The sequence below is a fragment of the Amborella trichopoda genome, chromosome 13 (assembly GCF_054954075.1).
Source record: "Amborella trichopoda isolate Santa Cruz 75 chromosome 13, AtrichopodaSantaCruz75HAP2 v2.0, whole genome shotgun sequence".
In the NCBI taxonomy this organism is placed as follows: Eukaryota; Viridiplantae; Streptophyta; class Magnoliopsida; order Amborellales; family Amborellaceae; genus Amborella; species Amborella trichopoda.
In genome coordinates this window covers 50,973,152-50,990,449 of record NC_142348.1, presented here as the reverse complement: position 1 = coordinate 50,990,449, position 17,298 = coordinate 50,973,152, and the positions used below count along the sequence as shown (strand labels likewise).

At 35.9% G+C, this 17,298-nt stretch overlaps 3 protein-coding genes and 1 long non-coding RNA gene across 4 annotated transcripts; 2 read left to right on the top strand and 2 right to left on the bottom strand.

The window, feature by feature from the left end:
- The first annotated feature begins 823 nt into the window (after positions 1–823).
- LOC105421561 (uncharacterized) lies at positions 824–3,138 on the top strand. Its single transcript, XM_011629397.3, has 2 exons — positions 824–1,927; positions 2,408–3,138. The coding sequence occupies exon 2, from the start codon at positions 2,521–2,523 to the stop codon at positions 2,689–2,691; it is 171 nt and encodes a 56-aa protein (XP_011627699.1). The 5' UTR covers positions 824–1,927; positions 2,408–2,520; the 3' UTR covers positions 2,692–3,138.
- A 569-nt stretch (positions 3,139–3,707) lies between these two features.
- LOC105421572 (pentatricopeptide repeat-containing protein At1g08070, chloroplastic) lies at positions 3,708–11,347 on the top strand. Its single transcript, XM_088856873.1, has 2 exons — positions 3,708–3,856; positions 9,872–11,347. The coding sequence occupies exons 1-2, from the start codon at positions 3,794–3,796 to the stop codon at positions 11,189–11,191; spliced, it is 1,383 nt and encodes a 460-aa protein (XP_088712999.1). The 5' UTR covers positions 3,708–3,793; the 3' UTR covers positions 11,192–11,347.
- LOC148779320 (uncharacterized) lies at positions 9,197–16,858 on the bottom strand. The gene is made up of 4 exons (XR_016048461.1): positions 16,723–16,858; positions 12,425–12,521; positions 11,792–12,330; positions 9,197–11,567 (listed from the first exon to the last, which is right to left on the bottom strand). It is a non-coding gene; the product is annotated as an uncharacterized LOC148779320 (long non-coding RNA).
- On the bottom strand, positions 14,982–16,431 carry LOC18445910 (geranylgeranyl pyrophosphate synthase, chloroplastic). Its single transcript, XM_006856036.4, has one exon. It carries the CDS (start codon positions 16,337–16,339, stop codon positions 15,329–15,331), a length of 1,011 nt encoding a protein of 336 aa, XP_006856098.3. The 5' UTR covers positions 16,340–16,431; the 3' UTR covers positions 14,982–15,328.
- Positions 16,859–17,298: the final 440 nt, after the last annotated feature.

The following is a 17,298-nucleotide window of genomic DNA, read 5'->3' as shown; positions in this document are numbered from 1 at the left end:
TTATATTAGTTTTTATACGGTTTTGACGATGCCTCTCTAGTGTACCATGTAACACACACCTGTGGGCCAAAACGATAATGCAACCATAGGCACCCATTGTATGCATCATTTTTTTTAGGGGTTATTTTGTCGGCATATTAAGTCAAAAGGGTGGGATATTAGGTCATAGGGATCTGATTAAGGGTATGGCCTATAATAAAGGGAAATGGCGGAACGTGACTTATGTAGCCGAACCATCTAACCTAGATGGTTGGGAGAATGCTTGAATGGTTGCGATGATGATGATGATGGTTTAGTGATAGGGAGGTTAGCTTTAAATAAAGTGTTAATTGTACAGCTTTCTAACTGGCTACTTTTTTTTTTTAAATGGTTTTTTTTTTTTTTCTAGAAGTAGGGGAGACATTTTATAAAAACAAAGGTGATATTCCTTAGAAAATTATCATTGATATAAGTACCTTTAGTATCATGATCACTTATCCTCTTATGCCCTTACAAGTGACTCAATACCTTAAAAAACTGATCAAACTTCGAGAGAATAAGGTTGTTTTGAGTAGGGAAAGTATGTAAGGAGATTGGTTTCCTTTGGTACAAAAATGTCATGATCAATCCTAGCTATTATGCTGCTAGGGTTTTATACCATTACTATAAGATTTTGAATATATATATACACCTCTACGTATTTAATTTTGCATTGATGGCTGATTGTGACTTTTGTTATTTACACTCCTTATCTTTTGAAAACCTAGAACTACTCTGGGTATATTTTCTATCTATACCATAAAAATGGATGGAACTTTTAAGCAATGATATTCTCACCTTTCCTTTGGGTGGAAAAGCAAATTATGCACCTGCCAATTGCCGCGGTGGCTAGCCCATGGGCTTTTGGGTAGGGCTCCATTTGGGCTGGGTTCAGGGTTGAGTCCAAGATCAGCAGCTTGGACCATCATTTGTTGGCCTGATACTTTATAGTTTATATGGGTATATTATATGATATATGATCTAAAGTTCATACTTTTTATAATCTGTAGACCATATAACATCTATATATATTTATTTATTTTGAATAATATACTATAAGACCTTTTTACATCTATGTGTGTAAGATTTTAGATGATCACCATTAAATTTTGATACGGATTTTTAAAAAAGTTATTTGTAAACCAATTCATTCAAGTTCTACACTCATGTGATAACTTTTTTAAAGATTTGTGTTAAAATTTAATGGTGATTCTTTAATGTCTTACTCATATGGGTACGAAAGGGTCTTATAGTGTCATTATTCATTTATTTTATAATCATATCATAAGATTTTATACATATGCTTTCCCATATCTCCATTCACTATGAATTTTGGAAAGTTAAATGTAATCATTTAAAAATAATATCTAAATTTATTTTTCTGAAAATAATAAGTAAGTCTCGAGTGTGAGTGGATACCAAAATTTTGAATCAGAAGAACCTTATCTCATAGCCGAGGGAGTAAGTACACAGTATGCTTATGTGGGAGTATTACCCTTAGATTATCCAAGGGGGTAAGTATGCAGTATGCTCCCCCGAGAACCTGGATCCTGTTGGGAGCATACTAGACCGGCAGAGAGGTTCACAGGGAGAAGGAGCGCAAGTTTCGCAGCTAATACATCTATTTTGTCCCTCACGGAGGAAATTTAAGGGAAAAGAAAGAAAATAAATTGGCGGCTTCTCGAACCCTAGAATCTCTCTCTCGCACCAACCGTTGCAACCGAGCCCTCTCCTTCTCTCTCTAAGTCCCTGCTAAATTCTTTCTCTTCCAATATTTTTCTTATTCTTTTTTCCATTGATTCAATTCTTAGGATTAATATATATTGCGGAATGCAAGGCTTCTGTTGACCCTGAAAGCTGAACGTTTGAGGCTCAAGTAACCGCGGAAACAGCCTCAAACGTCAAAAGAGTGAGATTCTGAATCCATTTATTTGTTTTCTTCAAGAGTTGTTTTTTTCGGTTCTTGAACAATCTCCACTTATTTTCATATTACACTTTTAGGAGATGTTTACCATTCATTTATGTCAAATCTTTGCTATAAGCTTCAATATTTCGTATTCACTATTTAGATTTGTTATTTTGCTGATGTTATTTTCTAAAATTAGCTTTTGAAATCGATAATTGGCTCTGATTTTTATTTTATCATTGGAAAACTAAAATTAAATGGCTTGCAAATAGTGGTGAGAATGGTAGAGAAATCTGCAATTTTGTGGACTTTTTTATTTGGAAATTGATTATGTGCAAATTTCGGTCCCGGCCAGGCTCGGGCATCAAAAGTTTAGGGTTTTATACTCTGTGCAAATTAGGGCTTTCTCATTAATCTTGTTCTATAGAAACCAGGATTTCTTGTTTCGGACTTTTGTGAACTGATATGGTTTCTCCTGAGCAGAGATCATGGATGATGGATCATAGATACGAGGGGAAGTTTTCATAGGTCATAGAAGCGATTTGCAGTTAGTGGGTTCAAGAAATTTATCTGGTTGTAGGAAGGGAGAAGGAGATATGGGGATCATAAAGAGCAGCTTCTCGTTCCTTGTGGGCACAATGTGTGGTGTGTATATTGCTCAGAACTACAATGTTCCAAACATCGCAAAACTAATGAACACTGGTATTATCATGGCAAAGCATATTGAAGAAATTTACAGGAAGCCCAAGAAGAGAGATGAAGATTAGTTCTACATAGGGTTCCTTTCTCCCAATTTCTTTTGTTTGGGGATGACGGCTTCAAGTCAATCTGCTTTTTTGCAATAGTGGTCAACACAATGGGTATAAGTATTGCAATTTAGCCTAATTTTGTTTCTCCCCATGATTCTGGATAAAGAAAAAATTGTTTCAGGGGAATTTGGCTTTTTGACCATTTATTGAGAATGTCTTTTTAACATCTAATTTTTTTATCCGTGGAGGTGTTATATATTTTTTGTTTTTCTATTATTCATTGTTTTATTTGGGATTAATTGGATATGATGCTAGTGTGTTTTCTTTTATCATTGTAAATCTGGCGATTTTTTCTAATCACCAGTTTCTGAAACTTGACAAGATTATTGATCTTTTATGTCGATTCTACCATATGTTATGGAAGAACTGGTCGTCAATCCAAGGAAAACCTGCTCACCAACAAAACAGTGTTTGTATTTTTGGAATGATGTTAGTACCAACTATTCCAAATCTTGGGTTAGGTTATTTTATAAATTTGAATGCTTTAATCTTTCCAAACACTAAGTGATGCACTATTGCAATTCTATATCAAGTAGCTGTGTCAATCATGTTAGGATCCTCTAAAAGCTTGTAGTGCACATTTGAAACTGATATGCTGAATTTGTTCCTTGTGTTACTTGATACTATACAATTTGGTTTCGTACTAGATTGCTTGAGAGAAATTTGGAATGTCGTCGTTAAGAAGTGGGAGTAGTAATAGGATTGTTTCTCTCATTGTGAGAATTAAACAATGGGCATGGTCCTTTTTCAGATTATATGAGTATTAAAATCCAAATTATCGCAATCGAAGGTGACAGGAAATCTCATGTTTTGGTATTAAGCAATTCTTTTTTTGATTATTTGACACATTGTATTAAAGTAAGAATCTATAGCTGGCAAAATGCCATAGTTTGTACAAAATTTAGAATGACGCCTCTACTGTATATGAAATGTTGGTTGTAGCTGTGACTATTGCATTTAATCAAAATCTCTTACAAAACTTCACAGGTGCAGCCTGTCCAGCACCGCAAGGAAATTACTATGCCGCTATTTAATAATTTAGTCACCATTAGGACAGTTGATGATAAGAAGGAAAAATTTCTTGACATCTTGTATGCTGCCCTGGAAAAGCAGCTACCACATGGTAGGGGGACATCTCTCTCTCTCTCTCTCTCTTTCTCTCTCTCTCTTTCCCCCCCTTCTTGTCATCAATTTGTTGATTTCAATAAACCACCTGAAAAGAGGTCAGTGAGAAATTGAAACAGTCTTTTGTTATCCATAATCTCCACTTTCCAATTCACTGGCTCAATGTTTTAGTTGTGTTCCAGCTATGCTGGAATTATTTTTGTGCTTAACTATTTTTGTTGGATTTTATCTTGTTTTCAACTTGCCAATTGGCATGAGCTGTTCCTTTTTCTCATTCAGTTACAATTCTTGTATGGGGTTCTTTGTCTGAAACATTATGTTTTGAGGTCTATGTTTACCTATCAAAACAAAGTAAATTTCTTTATATGGATTTTTCCTTGTAATATTAGACTTTTAATGCTTCTAAAGGCCTGGAAAAATATAAATTTTATTATTTTTCTGGTAATTTTTTCCTTGGACAAGTCTGAAATCCATCACCTGATTGCGTGTATAAGTCTCATATTTTGTCTCATGACATGTTCAGGAAATATTTGCCTGTTTGCTTCCTGAGTTTTTAAATTAGAAACTGTTTATTTTCATTTGATTATTTTGTTGTTCTCATTGTCATTCCTTGAAATACTTTAATGTTTAAGTCTAGCCTGGAAAGAAACTATCATTTGATTTTGTGTGACTATTGAATGTTGGACTCAGACCGATATTCCAGCCTTTTCCTTTTGACTTCCATTAGCATTAATTTACCTTGAGTTCTCACTCTGTTTTTGTACCAACTCTTTCTTTTGTTGTAATAATTATGATTATTATGACTTCCATTAGCAATAATTGCCTTGAGGCAGACCAAATAATATTTTGGTCAATGCCATGTCTTGTGCTTTCAGTTCTTTGAATTGATTTAAGGTTATGCATGCAAACTATTTGTAAGCTTCTTCATACATTCAACCTATTAGTCTTCGATCTGCCATGGAAAATAGAAATGTTCTCACCAAATCAGTGCAAGTAATTCTCTTATCACATGGCTTGTTATACGAATGGGAGATTGTTTTTTCATCATCTGCCCTTACATAGATTTTTTAATATATCAAGTTATCAACTTTTTTTAAAAACTGATTAATAAGACAAAATTCTGACAGAGTAGTGCTTGGATTTCTTACCTGCAACAAATTGTAAAGTTGTTTTTGGTTTTCTATCGATGTTGCCTTCGCCAAATTGTCTATCTGATGACAACATGACTGTTTCAATTTTCCTGCTCTGACCAGTCAAGCCAAAAGAATAAGCAAGAAATACTCTTTCATGAATTGCCAAAGAATTTATATATGAACTTAGAGCTCCTCAGATAAATCTGTACTCTGCACAAGTTTCTAGTTTATTACATTAAGGTTGGTAATTTGTCTTTCGAGTGGTTCGAGTCATATTGGACTTCCGATTTAACAAGAAGACTGGACCTCATTGACCAGTCCAACTGGTCGGACACTTAATCCTTGGCCAGTATGGTCTAGAGCAAAAATCCTATTTTTGTGAAATGTTGATTTTATCAAATGTTTAACAATTTTTTTCTATCGTTTCGACCGATTAATGGTGGACAAAGTTTTTTTAATATATTTAAAAATTTTAAGCTGATAGTTCTGTTTTTATTTTTTAACTTTTCTTATGTTGTCCAACTTATTCAATTAATGCATTTATCGATTTTGATTGGATCATACCCTTTATCAAGTTTTAGTAAAAAAATAAGGAGAACTCAACAAAAAAAAAACTCGTGAAGGGAGTTCTTCCATTTCTTGGGGGGTAAGTTAAGAAAACCGCTTTTTACTTACCAAAGCTTTTTTAATGAATTTTGTGGCCGTACTTTTTCTTCTTGGACTGGCCAATGAATCATGAATCAGGATCCTACTTCGAAGGTGTATCGAAAATTTTGCTTGAGTTGATGGCTTGATGGACCAACTTATGGGTTTCTTTTTAATGGATTTCTTTTGGGAAAATGAATCACTTCGATTCCAACATACCGGTTTCGGAAAGATGCCTAATTATCTCATTGTGGTTTTCAATTCTGCCGACACTATCCCTAACTCCCTAATTTATATGAAAAAACATGAGTAGGAGCATGTTTTTCTCACTGAATTATAAAAAAAAAAAATCGATTTGATTTTATTTTTCATCTTTCAGGGTGCTTGAGAGATTAGCGTTTTAGTTGCCCAAGAGAGACCAAAATAAAGGATGACTCATTTAATAAAAACTTTGCTTTTCAAAAAAAAAAAAAACTGAATTTTTTTAAAAGGAAAATTGTTTCATACAGGCTGGGTCGCATTTCTACGTATGCAGTCCAGAAAATGTAAAATATCCATATTAAAAATGGTTGCAAGAAGGTGTTCCATCTAAAAACAATGAAATTGAGTTCCAAATATTTTATTACTAAAATTATATTTATAATTTTTTTAAAATTTATTTATTAAGTTATATTCATGATCTCCATGTTAGAGATTACATGTCTTTAAAAATTAAGTTTTAAAATCCATCTCAAAAATAGATTTATTAAAAAGCCCGCATTTCCATACATGCGGGCTTGGCCGCATAGAAACCGGATCCTTTTTAAAATCAAGGATGACTCAAGATGGGGAAGGAGAGAAACTGAGAGTGTTAGAGAAGCCAAAATAAACGATGACTCATCTAATAAAAGTTCAAAAAATAAAATTAGGCATGGGCTTCACGGGTCTGGGCTAGTCTCAGCCCTAGCTTGGCCTTTCTTTCTATAGGTCAAGTCAAGCCCAATGCTGACCTGGCCAAGACTGGGCTGAAAAGGTCCTGGCCCTCGCGAACAGGCCAATTACAATACAAGGAAAAAGGAAAAAAACAATGAAAAAGGGCCAAATTGGCTGGCCCAATTGTAGCTTTACCTGTTTCACTTTTCTTCTTAAAGAATGCCTAAGTTTAGGTTTAGCAATGAAAATTAGGATCGAGCCCTAACCCTAGCTCTTAAGCCACATATTCCAGCCCAATTCCTAGTATTTAGGACCGGGTCAACAGGAATGGCCAGGCCTAATGAAAGTGGTCACCATAAGCCAATTTCTTGGCTAGTTCATAGTCTTGTTTGTTGACTTGATGTCCTAAAACTTCCATGATCAAACTCGTACTTCTAAATTCATTCCGTACATAGTGTTCTATAATACCACTAGAATGCATACACACAAACACGCACTAATCTCCAATGTAGAGATGAGTACGTTTGGAAAGCTTTACTCCGTCAAAAGATGTAGGAAAATAAGTAAATCCTCAGCTCATAACTCAGGAAAAATTGCAATTCAAGCATTGAAAATATTTTAAATTAATAATTTCGGTTTGAATCATTATGGTAGTGAATAAAAATTAGGATTTCAAGCTTTAAAAGAGTGTATATTATAACAAATTATCTAGATCATTGATTTTACCCTAAAAATAAGTGTTCACAGTTTCACAAGATCTGTACCATTTTTTGACTTTCTAATTTGGTTATTCTTTAATTGGTTTTAAAACCATTGTAAAGATTTCTTGTGCCAAAAGTACTTTCCAGACAAGGTTTTATTTTGTTTTCATAAAGCTTAGGCTTTATAGAAATTACATCTGTATGCATATTATATGTTAAAAATGAGTAGAATAAGTTTGTGAAAAGGCCTATTCATTAGTGTCTTCTATATCTAAAAACTTGAGATTTACTATAGAATTCCGAGATGAGTATTTTATTATTATCTTCTTTATTTTAAGGCTGTATTTAATGCTCAATTCCATATTTGAGGGTGTATAATTTATTCGGTCTTTAAGTTTTTTCCATACATCCTAATAAGTTGGGATGTAACATCTATCCAATCGTAAAACTCGAGATTGACTTCATGTTGAAATGTCCAAAGATCTTGGACACTGGTCGGGTCTAGGTCAAGATGTATAAAAAAAAGGACAATATACACCAACATATATACATTCATGTATGTTCGATTGGGTCGACCAACACCCACATCTTGACCCAACCCAAATTTTTCGAAGTTGGGATTCGAATTGGTTCGGGTTGACCCGACTGGTTTGCCACCCCTAAAAGACTGGACAGACGTTTGCTTGGAAAGATGTACTTCGAGTCCACCTCTAAAGGTTTTTAGCTGACGTAGAATACACCTGGTGAGCACAATTTTGGCAAGTCATAAATCTAATATACCTGTTACGCAGGTGACTCGGGTTCGATCCCCGGCAATGGCGAATTTTAACAATTTTTTAGTATTAGTATTTTACCTATAATTTTTGTAAGATCATATTGTATTGTAAATTTTTTAGTATTTTACCTATAATTTTTGTAAGATCATATTATATTCTAAACCAATAATTTTTGTTAAGATCATATGCTCGGGAGCATAAAATCTTTCTACCTCATATTTTAAATATGGAAAAAGTTTATATAAGGGTGAGGCTCTAAAAAATCAAATTAAAGTGCATTCCAAAAATCCTCTAGAAGAGTTTGATTGTTCAAAAATCCTCAAATCGATAATCTCTATATCAAAATGTATGAACATGAGAAAAAATGGATTTCAATTTTTGAAAATAGTATATCTTATAAAGCATTTTCTAGACTATCAATTTTCAAGAATTTTAAGTGTTTATAGATGATCTATACTAATTTTGAAGTTTTAAATTTTATAATTAGAGATAAAAATGAATTTTGAAAGCATTACCAAGATTTTTAGCATCTTTCGATACCATTTATACGTGCACTTGCTTGGATTGTTTAGGGGGTAGGCCTTATACAAACCGCACCCTTTAAATATCGGAAAGCTTTCTATGTTTTTCCTACAACATAGAAGTCCTATCCTCCCTCTACCAATCCAGCCGTCCATTTTTTATCAAGAGAGCCACTCACCGTTTGATCTCAGATCCAACGCCTCAAAGTATTTTATTTTTAATTTTTTTTAATACAAATTTTCTGAATATGAAATTTGGTACGTGCCATCTTCTCATTGGGACGCATCTATAAAAAATATTAACAATAATTTTACGATAAAAAATAATGACCAAATAACCCTTGAAACTTTCAAAGGTATTTTGGTTTTTTTTTTTATATATTTTTCATTAGTGTGAGTTCAATAGAGAAATGGACAGCCAAAATTTGGTGTCAAAATCGTTTATAGAAAAAAAATTAAAACTAAAATAGTATAAAGATGTGACATTGTGATTGGGGCAATCTTAACCCTCCATTCAAAAATGGAGGGTTGGATCAAGCGAAGGATAGAACTTATATATATATTGTAGGGGAAATATAGAAAGCTTTCCCATTGAGAGAAATTACATAGTGAAAAGAGAGAGAAAATAGTGAAAAGAGAGAGACGTTATATCGTGAGAGAAAGTTCAAGAGTGTTATTAGAGAGAGATTACATAGTGAAAAGAGAGAATTGAAACTAGGTACTGAGAGAGTTTAAACCAGATAGAGAATCTGAACTCCGCCCTTGACAATCATGCCTGAAACTCCACACGCAAAATGCCAAACCTCTTTCCATTGCTTCCCCATTTATCGGTTTCTCTCTCCACTTGCTCTTATGGCCACCAAGTCCATCAGTCTTGCCTCTCCCTCCTCAACAAATGCACGTCCTTGAAACAACTAAAACAGGTTCAGGCCCAAACTTTCAAAGAAGCCATTGGCACTGACCCATATACATTAAGCAAGCTCATTGAGTTCTGTGCTTTATCGACATCTAACCTCTTGTTCTATGCTTTCTCTCTCTTCATTTTAATTCCCGAACCCAACCTCTTCGTCTACAACACCATGATTCGAGGATCAGTGAGAAATGATCGACCCTGCGAGGCGATTCTGCTCTATAATCAGATGAGAGAGAGAAACATATTGCCCAACAATTTCAGCTACCCTTTTCTCTTCAATGCCTGTGAGAAAACACTGGCCATTAACCATGGCCTAAAGCTCCATGGCGGTGTTCTGAGAAGTGGGTTTTGTTCTGATCCCTTCGTTATGACAACCCTTTTGACCATGTATGCTAAATTTGGAATGTTGCAGAGTTCAGCCCATGTATTTGATGAGATGGCTATGAGAGATACAGTCTCATGGAATAGCTTAATTGGTGCATATATAAACCATGGGGACATGGAGAAAGCTCAGTGGTACTTTCATAGAATGCCAAAGAGAAGCCTGGTTTCGTATAATTCAATGCTCTCGGGCTATGCAGATAAAGGGGAGATGGATAAAGCTTGGCTTTTGTTCAGAGAGATGAAGGAGAAGGATGTGATTTCTTGGAATTCGATTCTGGGGGGCTACACCAAAAAAGGAGACGTGGAAATGGCTAGAACAATCTTTGATAAAATGGGTGAGAGAGATGTGGTTTCTTGGACTTCCATGATCAATGGCTATGTTCGAAGTTGGCGGTTCAACGAAGGTTTGATGCTCTTTCGAGAAATGCAGGTCTTGAAAACTAAGCCTTCCGAAATCACCATGCTTAGTGTTCTCTCAGCTTGCTCCAACTTGGGGGCTCTAAATTTAGGCCGATGGGTTCATGACTATATTGAAAAGAGTGGGTTCAAGCTTAACAAGGCTCTAGGCACTGCGCTCATAGACATGTACGGGAAGTGTGGAGACATGGATAGAGGACTAGAGGTTTTCAGAGAGATGGAAGGCCATGAGAGAGATGTAATAGCTTGGACTGCAACTATCGGTGGCCTTGCAATAAACAGTCGGAGCAGAGAAGCTCTTGAGTTCTTCTCTAAGATGGTGAGCAAAGATGTAAGGCTGAGGCCAGATGGAGTCACCTTTCTTGGTGTTCTTAGTGCCTGTTCTCATGCTGGTCTTGTAAAGGAGGGGCTTCAATATTTCAAGAGTATGAGCAGGGAGTACAATATTTCGCCTGAAATTGAGCATTATGGATGCATGGTTGATCTACTAGCTCGAGCTGGCCTCTTAAAAGAAGCCGAAGAGTTTGTTAAAAGAATGCCTCTTAAGCCTGATGCAGTGATATGGGGTTCTCTGTTCTCGGCTTCTCGAATTCATAACAATGTGGAGTTAGGAGAGAGAGTGATTGAACATCTTACAGAGATGGAACCCAAGAATTTAGGGAATTATGTGGTTCTTTCAAATGTATATGCAGCAGCCGGTAGGTGGAATGATGTTGCAGAGGTGAGAAGAGCGGTGCGGGAGAAAGGAGTTCGAAGGACACCTGGTTGTAGCTCAATTGAGACAAGTAATGAAGTTCATGAGTTTGTTGCTGGAGATCTCTCGCACCCACGATCAGTTGAAATATATAAGATGTTGGACGACTTAGCTAGTGGGCTTCAGCTAGAAGGGTATTTTCAGGACCCTTACTTCTTCATGCAAGAGACAGATTGATATGTGGTGCGAGAGAAAAAGGATGGAAAAAATTGCAATGTATAATAAATATGTTCAGCCACAGGCAAGGCTGCCAAGAAAATTGTATTAAGATGCATTCATTATTGGATCCCCATAACTTGATTGAACAAGTAAAGTACTCCTCTGTTTTGATCCCTTTGAGAAAATGCCATGGAAAATTGCGAAAATTAAATCAGATGAGAAACTGAGAAAATCCAAGCTGAAGGCAATTGCTCCATCTTTTGTGGCAAAAAGTAAAGAAATAGCAAAGAGATAACTGCTGCAACCCAACAGCAATAAGAAAATTGAAGAAAATAAGATATATAGATATAATACGGCTTCTTCCTTTGATTTCTTCTAAGCTGTGTTCAAGGATCTGCAACCACAAAGATTGGAATTACTAGAACCATGACATGATCAGGATGAAATTGAGTTGGAGGAAAAGCAAAATCATTAATCACATAAAAACTGGATTAAAGAACTGGAAAAATTGAGTGGTTTACGACTTCATGAGGGATAAATGAGGTTTTTGCAATTTTCAATTAATCTAGTCGCTATTTCGGAGTTAAAGAGGGTACCAAAGAGGTTGAGGGAGGGTACCTAGTCACCATGGCAAAGAAGTTTCACCGTTTTATTCAACAAAAAAAATCATGGGATCAATGCTTTCTCCTTGCCCCTTGTGCACTAAGATTTCTCCTAGCAGTAATCCAGATGAATCCAAAATGAGATAAAACTCCAATGAGATCCCAATCCATTATGGGTGCTTAAACATGACATAAAATTGGCCCTTGAAATCGCTTGAGCTAGACAAAGCCATGGCCAAAGCTGAACGGAGAAGAATGGAGCCAAAAGGAGAATAAAAACCAATCTGTACACCTTCAACCCTCTCATAACTAACTTGAGAGTTGAGAGATCATAGATGGAGTACCAAGAGAGAGAAAAATGTGATGTGTTTAAACTGTAAAGCACTTATTGTTGCACAGATGTTGTGGATTCCAACTTGAACCATGTTTACCTTGAACAAAAAGAACAGAACTACAAAAAGGAATGCATTTTAAACTAATCCTGTTGCAGGAAATTGTCCCACAAAGCGAGGATGGGGATTGAAAGATATACATCCTTAGGGGCCGATTGGGTACCTGTAAATCAATTACAAGGAAATAGATGATTAGGAAATTCATCATTCCTAGTGTTTGGGTACGCACATGATAAGCAGGAAATGAAGCGCATTACCAAAAATCTCCTTCAAAACCGTGAAATCAATTACCCACCCCAAGAGCTGGAAAATGCATTACAGAGTTGACGGGTAATGTGAAGCTTGACGGACCCGCTACAAAACATACAATAGATCTCATATAAGTGTTAAGTGTGACTCTCTCTCTCTCTAAAGTCTTACCTAAATTTGAAGACCAAAACTTTTTAATTTTACCAAGGTGCTCCTCTTCCCTTTTCGCTTTCTAAAATATTCACCCCTTTTTTTTATGTAATGCCCTTCTTTTTGTAAGTGTTCTCTGCAAATTTAAATGTATTGGTACTTTCTTCACTATACACATGTCATCAAAATATTGTTGTTATATTAATATGAGAATTATAATTGTTATTTATTTAGTTTTAATTGATATTTTCATTAACAAAGGAAAAATATTAAGAGATATAAAAAAAGCACATTACTATATGCAAAATTTATGCAATATTTCCAAGCCAAAATGACGGTAATGCATTTCGTAGATTTCCTTTAGACATAGCCAAACAACAACAATAGCTTTTTAACATAATAATTATAGGGAGAAGAGAAATTAAATTAATCCATGTGGATATTACATATATTGAAAAATAAAGTAGTTTTAATTGATTATTTATCCTAAAAAAGAAAAAAAATATTAAAAAAACCACTATAGATAAAATTAACACAGTATTTCCTAGCCAAAAAATATTGATTATGGATCTTCCATATTTCTTCTAGACATAGCCAAACAGTAACAATGTATTTCCCAGGTTGCATCTAGATACTACCCAAACGGTAACAATCCATTTGTAGGTAATGTTTTACGCCGATAATATATTTCCCTTACGATATATTTCCAGGTACCTAAACAACCCCTTAAAGTGATGAGTGGCCATAGATCAGGAGCCAAAGAAGTTGATAACTTGATGTGCATGAAAAGTAGGGATTGCCCCAATGAATCCACGCATATGCAAAATTGTCACTGAACACAGTTGTAATAAAACAGCACAAAATTGCAGAAGGCTGTGCCAAAAATAAGCAGATCAAGGTCTAGAATCTAATGTTACATACCAATGGTACAGTATATCCTCTCATCAAATGCACCATACGGATTATTGAGATTGATGATGTTTAGATGTGTGTCATTTATATTAGTGCTATTTTCTACTAGATCAAGTTCTTCTATTTTATGTGGCTGCAACCTATGACCCCTTCAAATTGGTGCAGAATTAAAGATCCTTCAGTTTGCAACAAGTGACAGCCATTGCAGCACCAACAACTACAAACATCAAACAATACCAGTTCTCACAAGCTCCAAAACAGCCTAAGAAGTGATGACTTAAAAAATAAATAAAAAAAGCCAAAAAACGGAGCAAGCTCTAAGTCCTATTCAGAGGCTCAGAAATCATGTCAACATCTGCACAATTGCATAACCCGATTCAAGGTTGGGAATCTCAGATGACGGATGATCCAAATAGAGAATATATACAATAAATGCACAATCGTTCAAAGTTAGCACACTCCGACAGACTTCACATGCTAAAATAACAAAAGAAAAGTGAATTTCACATGCTAGAACAACTAGTGCTATATGCACTTAATTGCATATAAGATATCAAGCCAATTTGCAAGTGAAAAGAAGGCTGTTGAGAATTATGAATATGAGTCAGAAGCTGAAAGTCTAATGCTCCAAATGAAAAGATCATGATGGTAACATCATGAGGAGAACATAAATGTCAGCATCTAGACCAGAGCTTAAAATATTGTCTGTCCAACTCAAGAGACTGCATCAGGAGCGAGGTGAATCCACGCCGAGGCCCAAAAACCCAGATCTCTGAATTCTCCTGTTTTTTCATTTTTTTTTTGGTTTTGCTTATTATTAAAACCTTCCTGGTCCAACTTGGACTCACCTGAGTCAGACTAGGGAAATCAGATCAGGAACCTAGCATGTCCCTACTCAAGTCCAACTACTTTTTAATCACTGATGTATACAAATCATATGGGGAGATATATTCTATTACTAAAAATGGTTTTATCTAAAACAATGTGGAACTGAACAAATGCAGGCAGCAATAACTCTCTTCAATCCACATTAAGAATGGATGATATCTTCGACCTGAAAAAATATCAGGCTGAAATTCTTCCACCAAAAATTAACAATATATGCCTATAGAATATTAGGCAAGGTTAGGTAGGCAAAAACTAGTATTCAGGCAAACATCGGAAACAATCATATTCACTCAAACCAAATCTCCCAATAAATAATGTTGAGTTGAAAAGCTTGAATATACCCCTGCTGAAACTCAACCAAGAACCTTATATACATAAACCCCTTTCATTCTAATGCATATAAAGAAAATAGGCAAATAACACTAGTCCAAAATATATTAATTATGAAGTCTTAACTTTTGGAGAAAACAAAAGTCAGTCCTCCCATCTGTAGGTTCAGGAGATAACACACACAAGGCATGTAATACCTGCACTCAAGCATAACATATATTGTATAAGACAAATAAATTGGAATACAAGGTAAAGGTAATGATACACCCGAGAAGCCATCCGCTCTTTTTAAAGATTTAATGGCATATTAGCTACATTAATAACAGTACACTTCATGCCTCTAAAAGTTGATAGAGATCTAGTTGAATCAGAAGAACCATATGCAAAGAATGATATTGTTATCGTCTAACATAATCGGGCTTAAACTGTATAACCCGTACTCAATTTCAGCCTATCCTATTGATAAATTAACCACTATCTTGCTGAACATAATTGCCATTTCTTAGAACTGAATCCTCTAATAAAAAGAAAAACGAGAAAACACAGAAATCTAAAAGAAATTGCTGAACTCTAAACAACAAAAAGAGTCAAAACAAACAATCACAACCCATGCCTAAGAAATCCATAAACCCCTAGTTCTCTCTATCTGCAATGTAGTTAGCCAAATAGACCAATGGAGCAGCCTTCTCAGGATTGAACCCCAGGAGCTGCTCTTTTGCCTCCCTGTTCAAATCCTGTGCAAATTGCCTTGATTTCTCGAGACCCAACAATTTCGGGTAAGTAATTTTGTCAGCAACCAGGTCTTTCCCTGCTGTTTTGCCCAATTCCTTCGAAGATTTTGTAACATCAAGAATATCATCAACGACCTGAAACAAAAGACCAACACACCTCGCATATTTCCTCAATTTCTCCACTTCTTCATCAGACCCACCTCCCAAAATTGTTCCAATAACAACTGAACCTTCTAAAAGAGCAGCTGTCTTATGAACATGAATGAATTCAAGTTGATCTAAACCGACCTCCGAATTACCAGCTGAAAAAATATCAACAACTTGGCCTGCAACTAAGCCTTCAGACCCAATTGCCTTAGCCAATTCAGATATAACTCTAACCACTATAACAGGAGAGACCCCCACAGTTGAGGTTGCTATGTGTTCAAATGCAAAGGCCAAAAGCGCATCACCTGCTAAAACTGCAACATCTTCACCGAAAACCTTATGATTTGTAGGTTTTCCCCTTCTGAGGTCGTCATTATCCATACATGGGAGATCATCATGAATCAAAGACATGGTATGGATCATTTCAATAGCACAAGCTGAGGGCATGGCTGCCTCTTCAGAGCCACCCACTAGCTCACATGAAGCTATGCAAAGCATGGGTCGAACCCTTTTGCCTCCGGCCAATAGAGAATAGCGCATGGCTTCATGGATCCTCTCTGGTTCTCTCAAGGAAACAGCTTTGTCTAATGCTAAATTAACTGAGTTCCCTTTCTCCATCATATAGCCCTTGAAATCAAATTCCGAAATATGGGTTTCGACTGCTTTTTGGTCAAGGTAGGTGGCTGATACACAAGTTTTGGGGGGAGATTTGCTTCTTTGGAGCCATTTTGCAGTGAGAGAAGATGGATTTTGAGAGAGAAACATGGTTTTTGAGCACCACACCTGGTTAAGAAAAGTTGGGTGTTTCAAATTGGAGGGAGACAAGGGGTTTCTGTAACAGGTGAATGGGAGAAAGCTCAGAGCACCAACATTGCATGAAGAAGTCATTTTATCAGGCAGATATGGGTTTTCTTGCCTCAAATTATATTCCAACGGCGATCCTAGAGAGAGAATATACAATGGATTCCTGATTCAAAATGGTGAAAGCCAAACAAATTCAGGGAGGCCGCCTTTCACCAAAGAAGTCAGAAACATATGAATTAGAGAGAGATGGAATTTTTATTAAAAGAGATTGAAAAACCGTCAACAATAAATGGAAATAAGCAGAATTCAAATGTGCAAACAAACTAATCGTAAAATGGCCTGACCTTGCTGAAATTCTTGCTTAAAGTACAGGGCGAGTTCTAGGGTTCAGCGTTTTTTGTTTTAGAGAGAGAAATAGAGGTTAGAGAGAGAGGAAGGGGGTTTTCAGACAACTGGCTCAAAGTTTAAACCATTAGAGAACAAAAACGAGCTTGTCAACCGCCCCATGAGTTGAAGATAACATAACATGATGGGGGGGCGCACACAGTTGTCTCGTACAAACTTTCATATGAGGTTGCAACCTTAAAATGTAGAATTAAGGTGGCCCCAAAAAATCTATCGGAAAATGCAGTTTTGATGTTTTAAAAACCTCTTAATGATAATCTCAACGTCTAGATGCATTAGGGGTGGCAGTGGGTCGGGTACCAGGTCGTGTCGGCTAGACTTGAACCCGGACACAAGTTTTAGACTTGGACCCGACCTTACGGGTTCAAAATTTGGACACATACCCAAACCCATCGGGTCTTAGGTCTACATGTCTGTCTTGAGTCTAGTCGGATCAATTGCCACCCTATGATTATAAGTTTTTTGTTTTTTTGTCATTTTCTTTACTATCATATACACGTATTATTTACAACATC

Excerpts from the sequence above, each read along its gene's own strand:
- LOC105421572 (XM_088856873.1), top strand. The coding sequence starts at position 3,794 with ATGATAAGAAGGAAAAATTTCTTGACATCTTGTATGCTGCCCTGGAAA. Across the intron at positions 3,857-9,871 it reads GGAAAAGCAGCTACCACATG|AGTTCAGCCCATGTATTTGA; the intron begins GTAGGGGGACAT and ends GGAATGTTGCAG.
- LOC18445910 (XM_006856036.4), bottom strand. The coding sequence starts at position 16,339 with ATGTTTCTCTCTCAAAATCCATCTTCTCTCACTGCAAAATGGCTCCAA.
- LOC105421561 (XM_011629397.3), top strand. The coding sequence starts at position 2,521 with ATGGGGATCATAAAGAGCAGCTTCTCGTTCCTTGTGGGCACAATGTGT.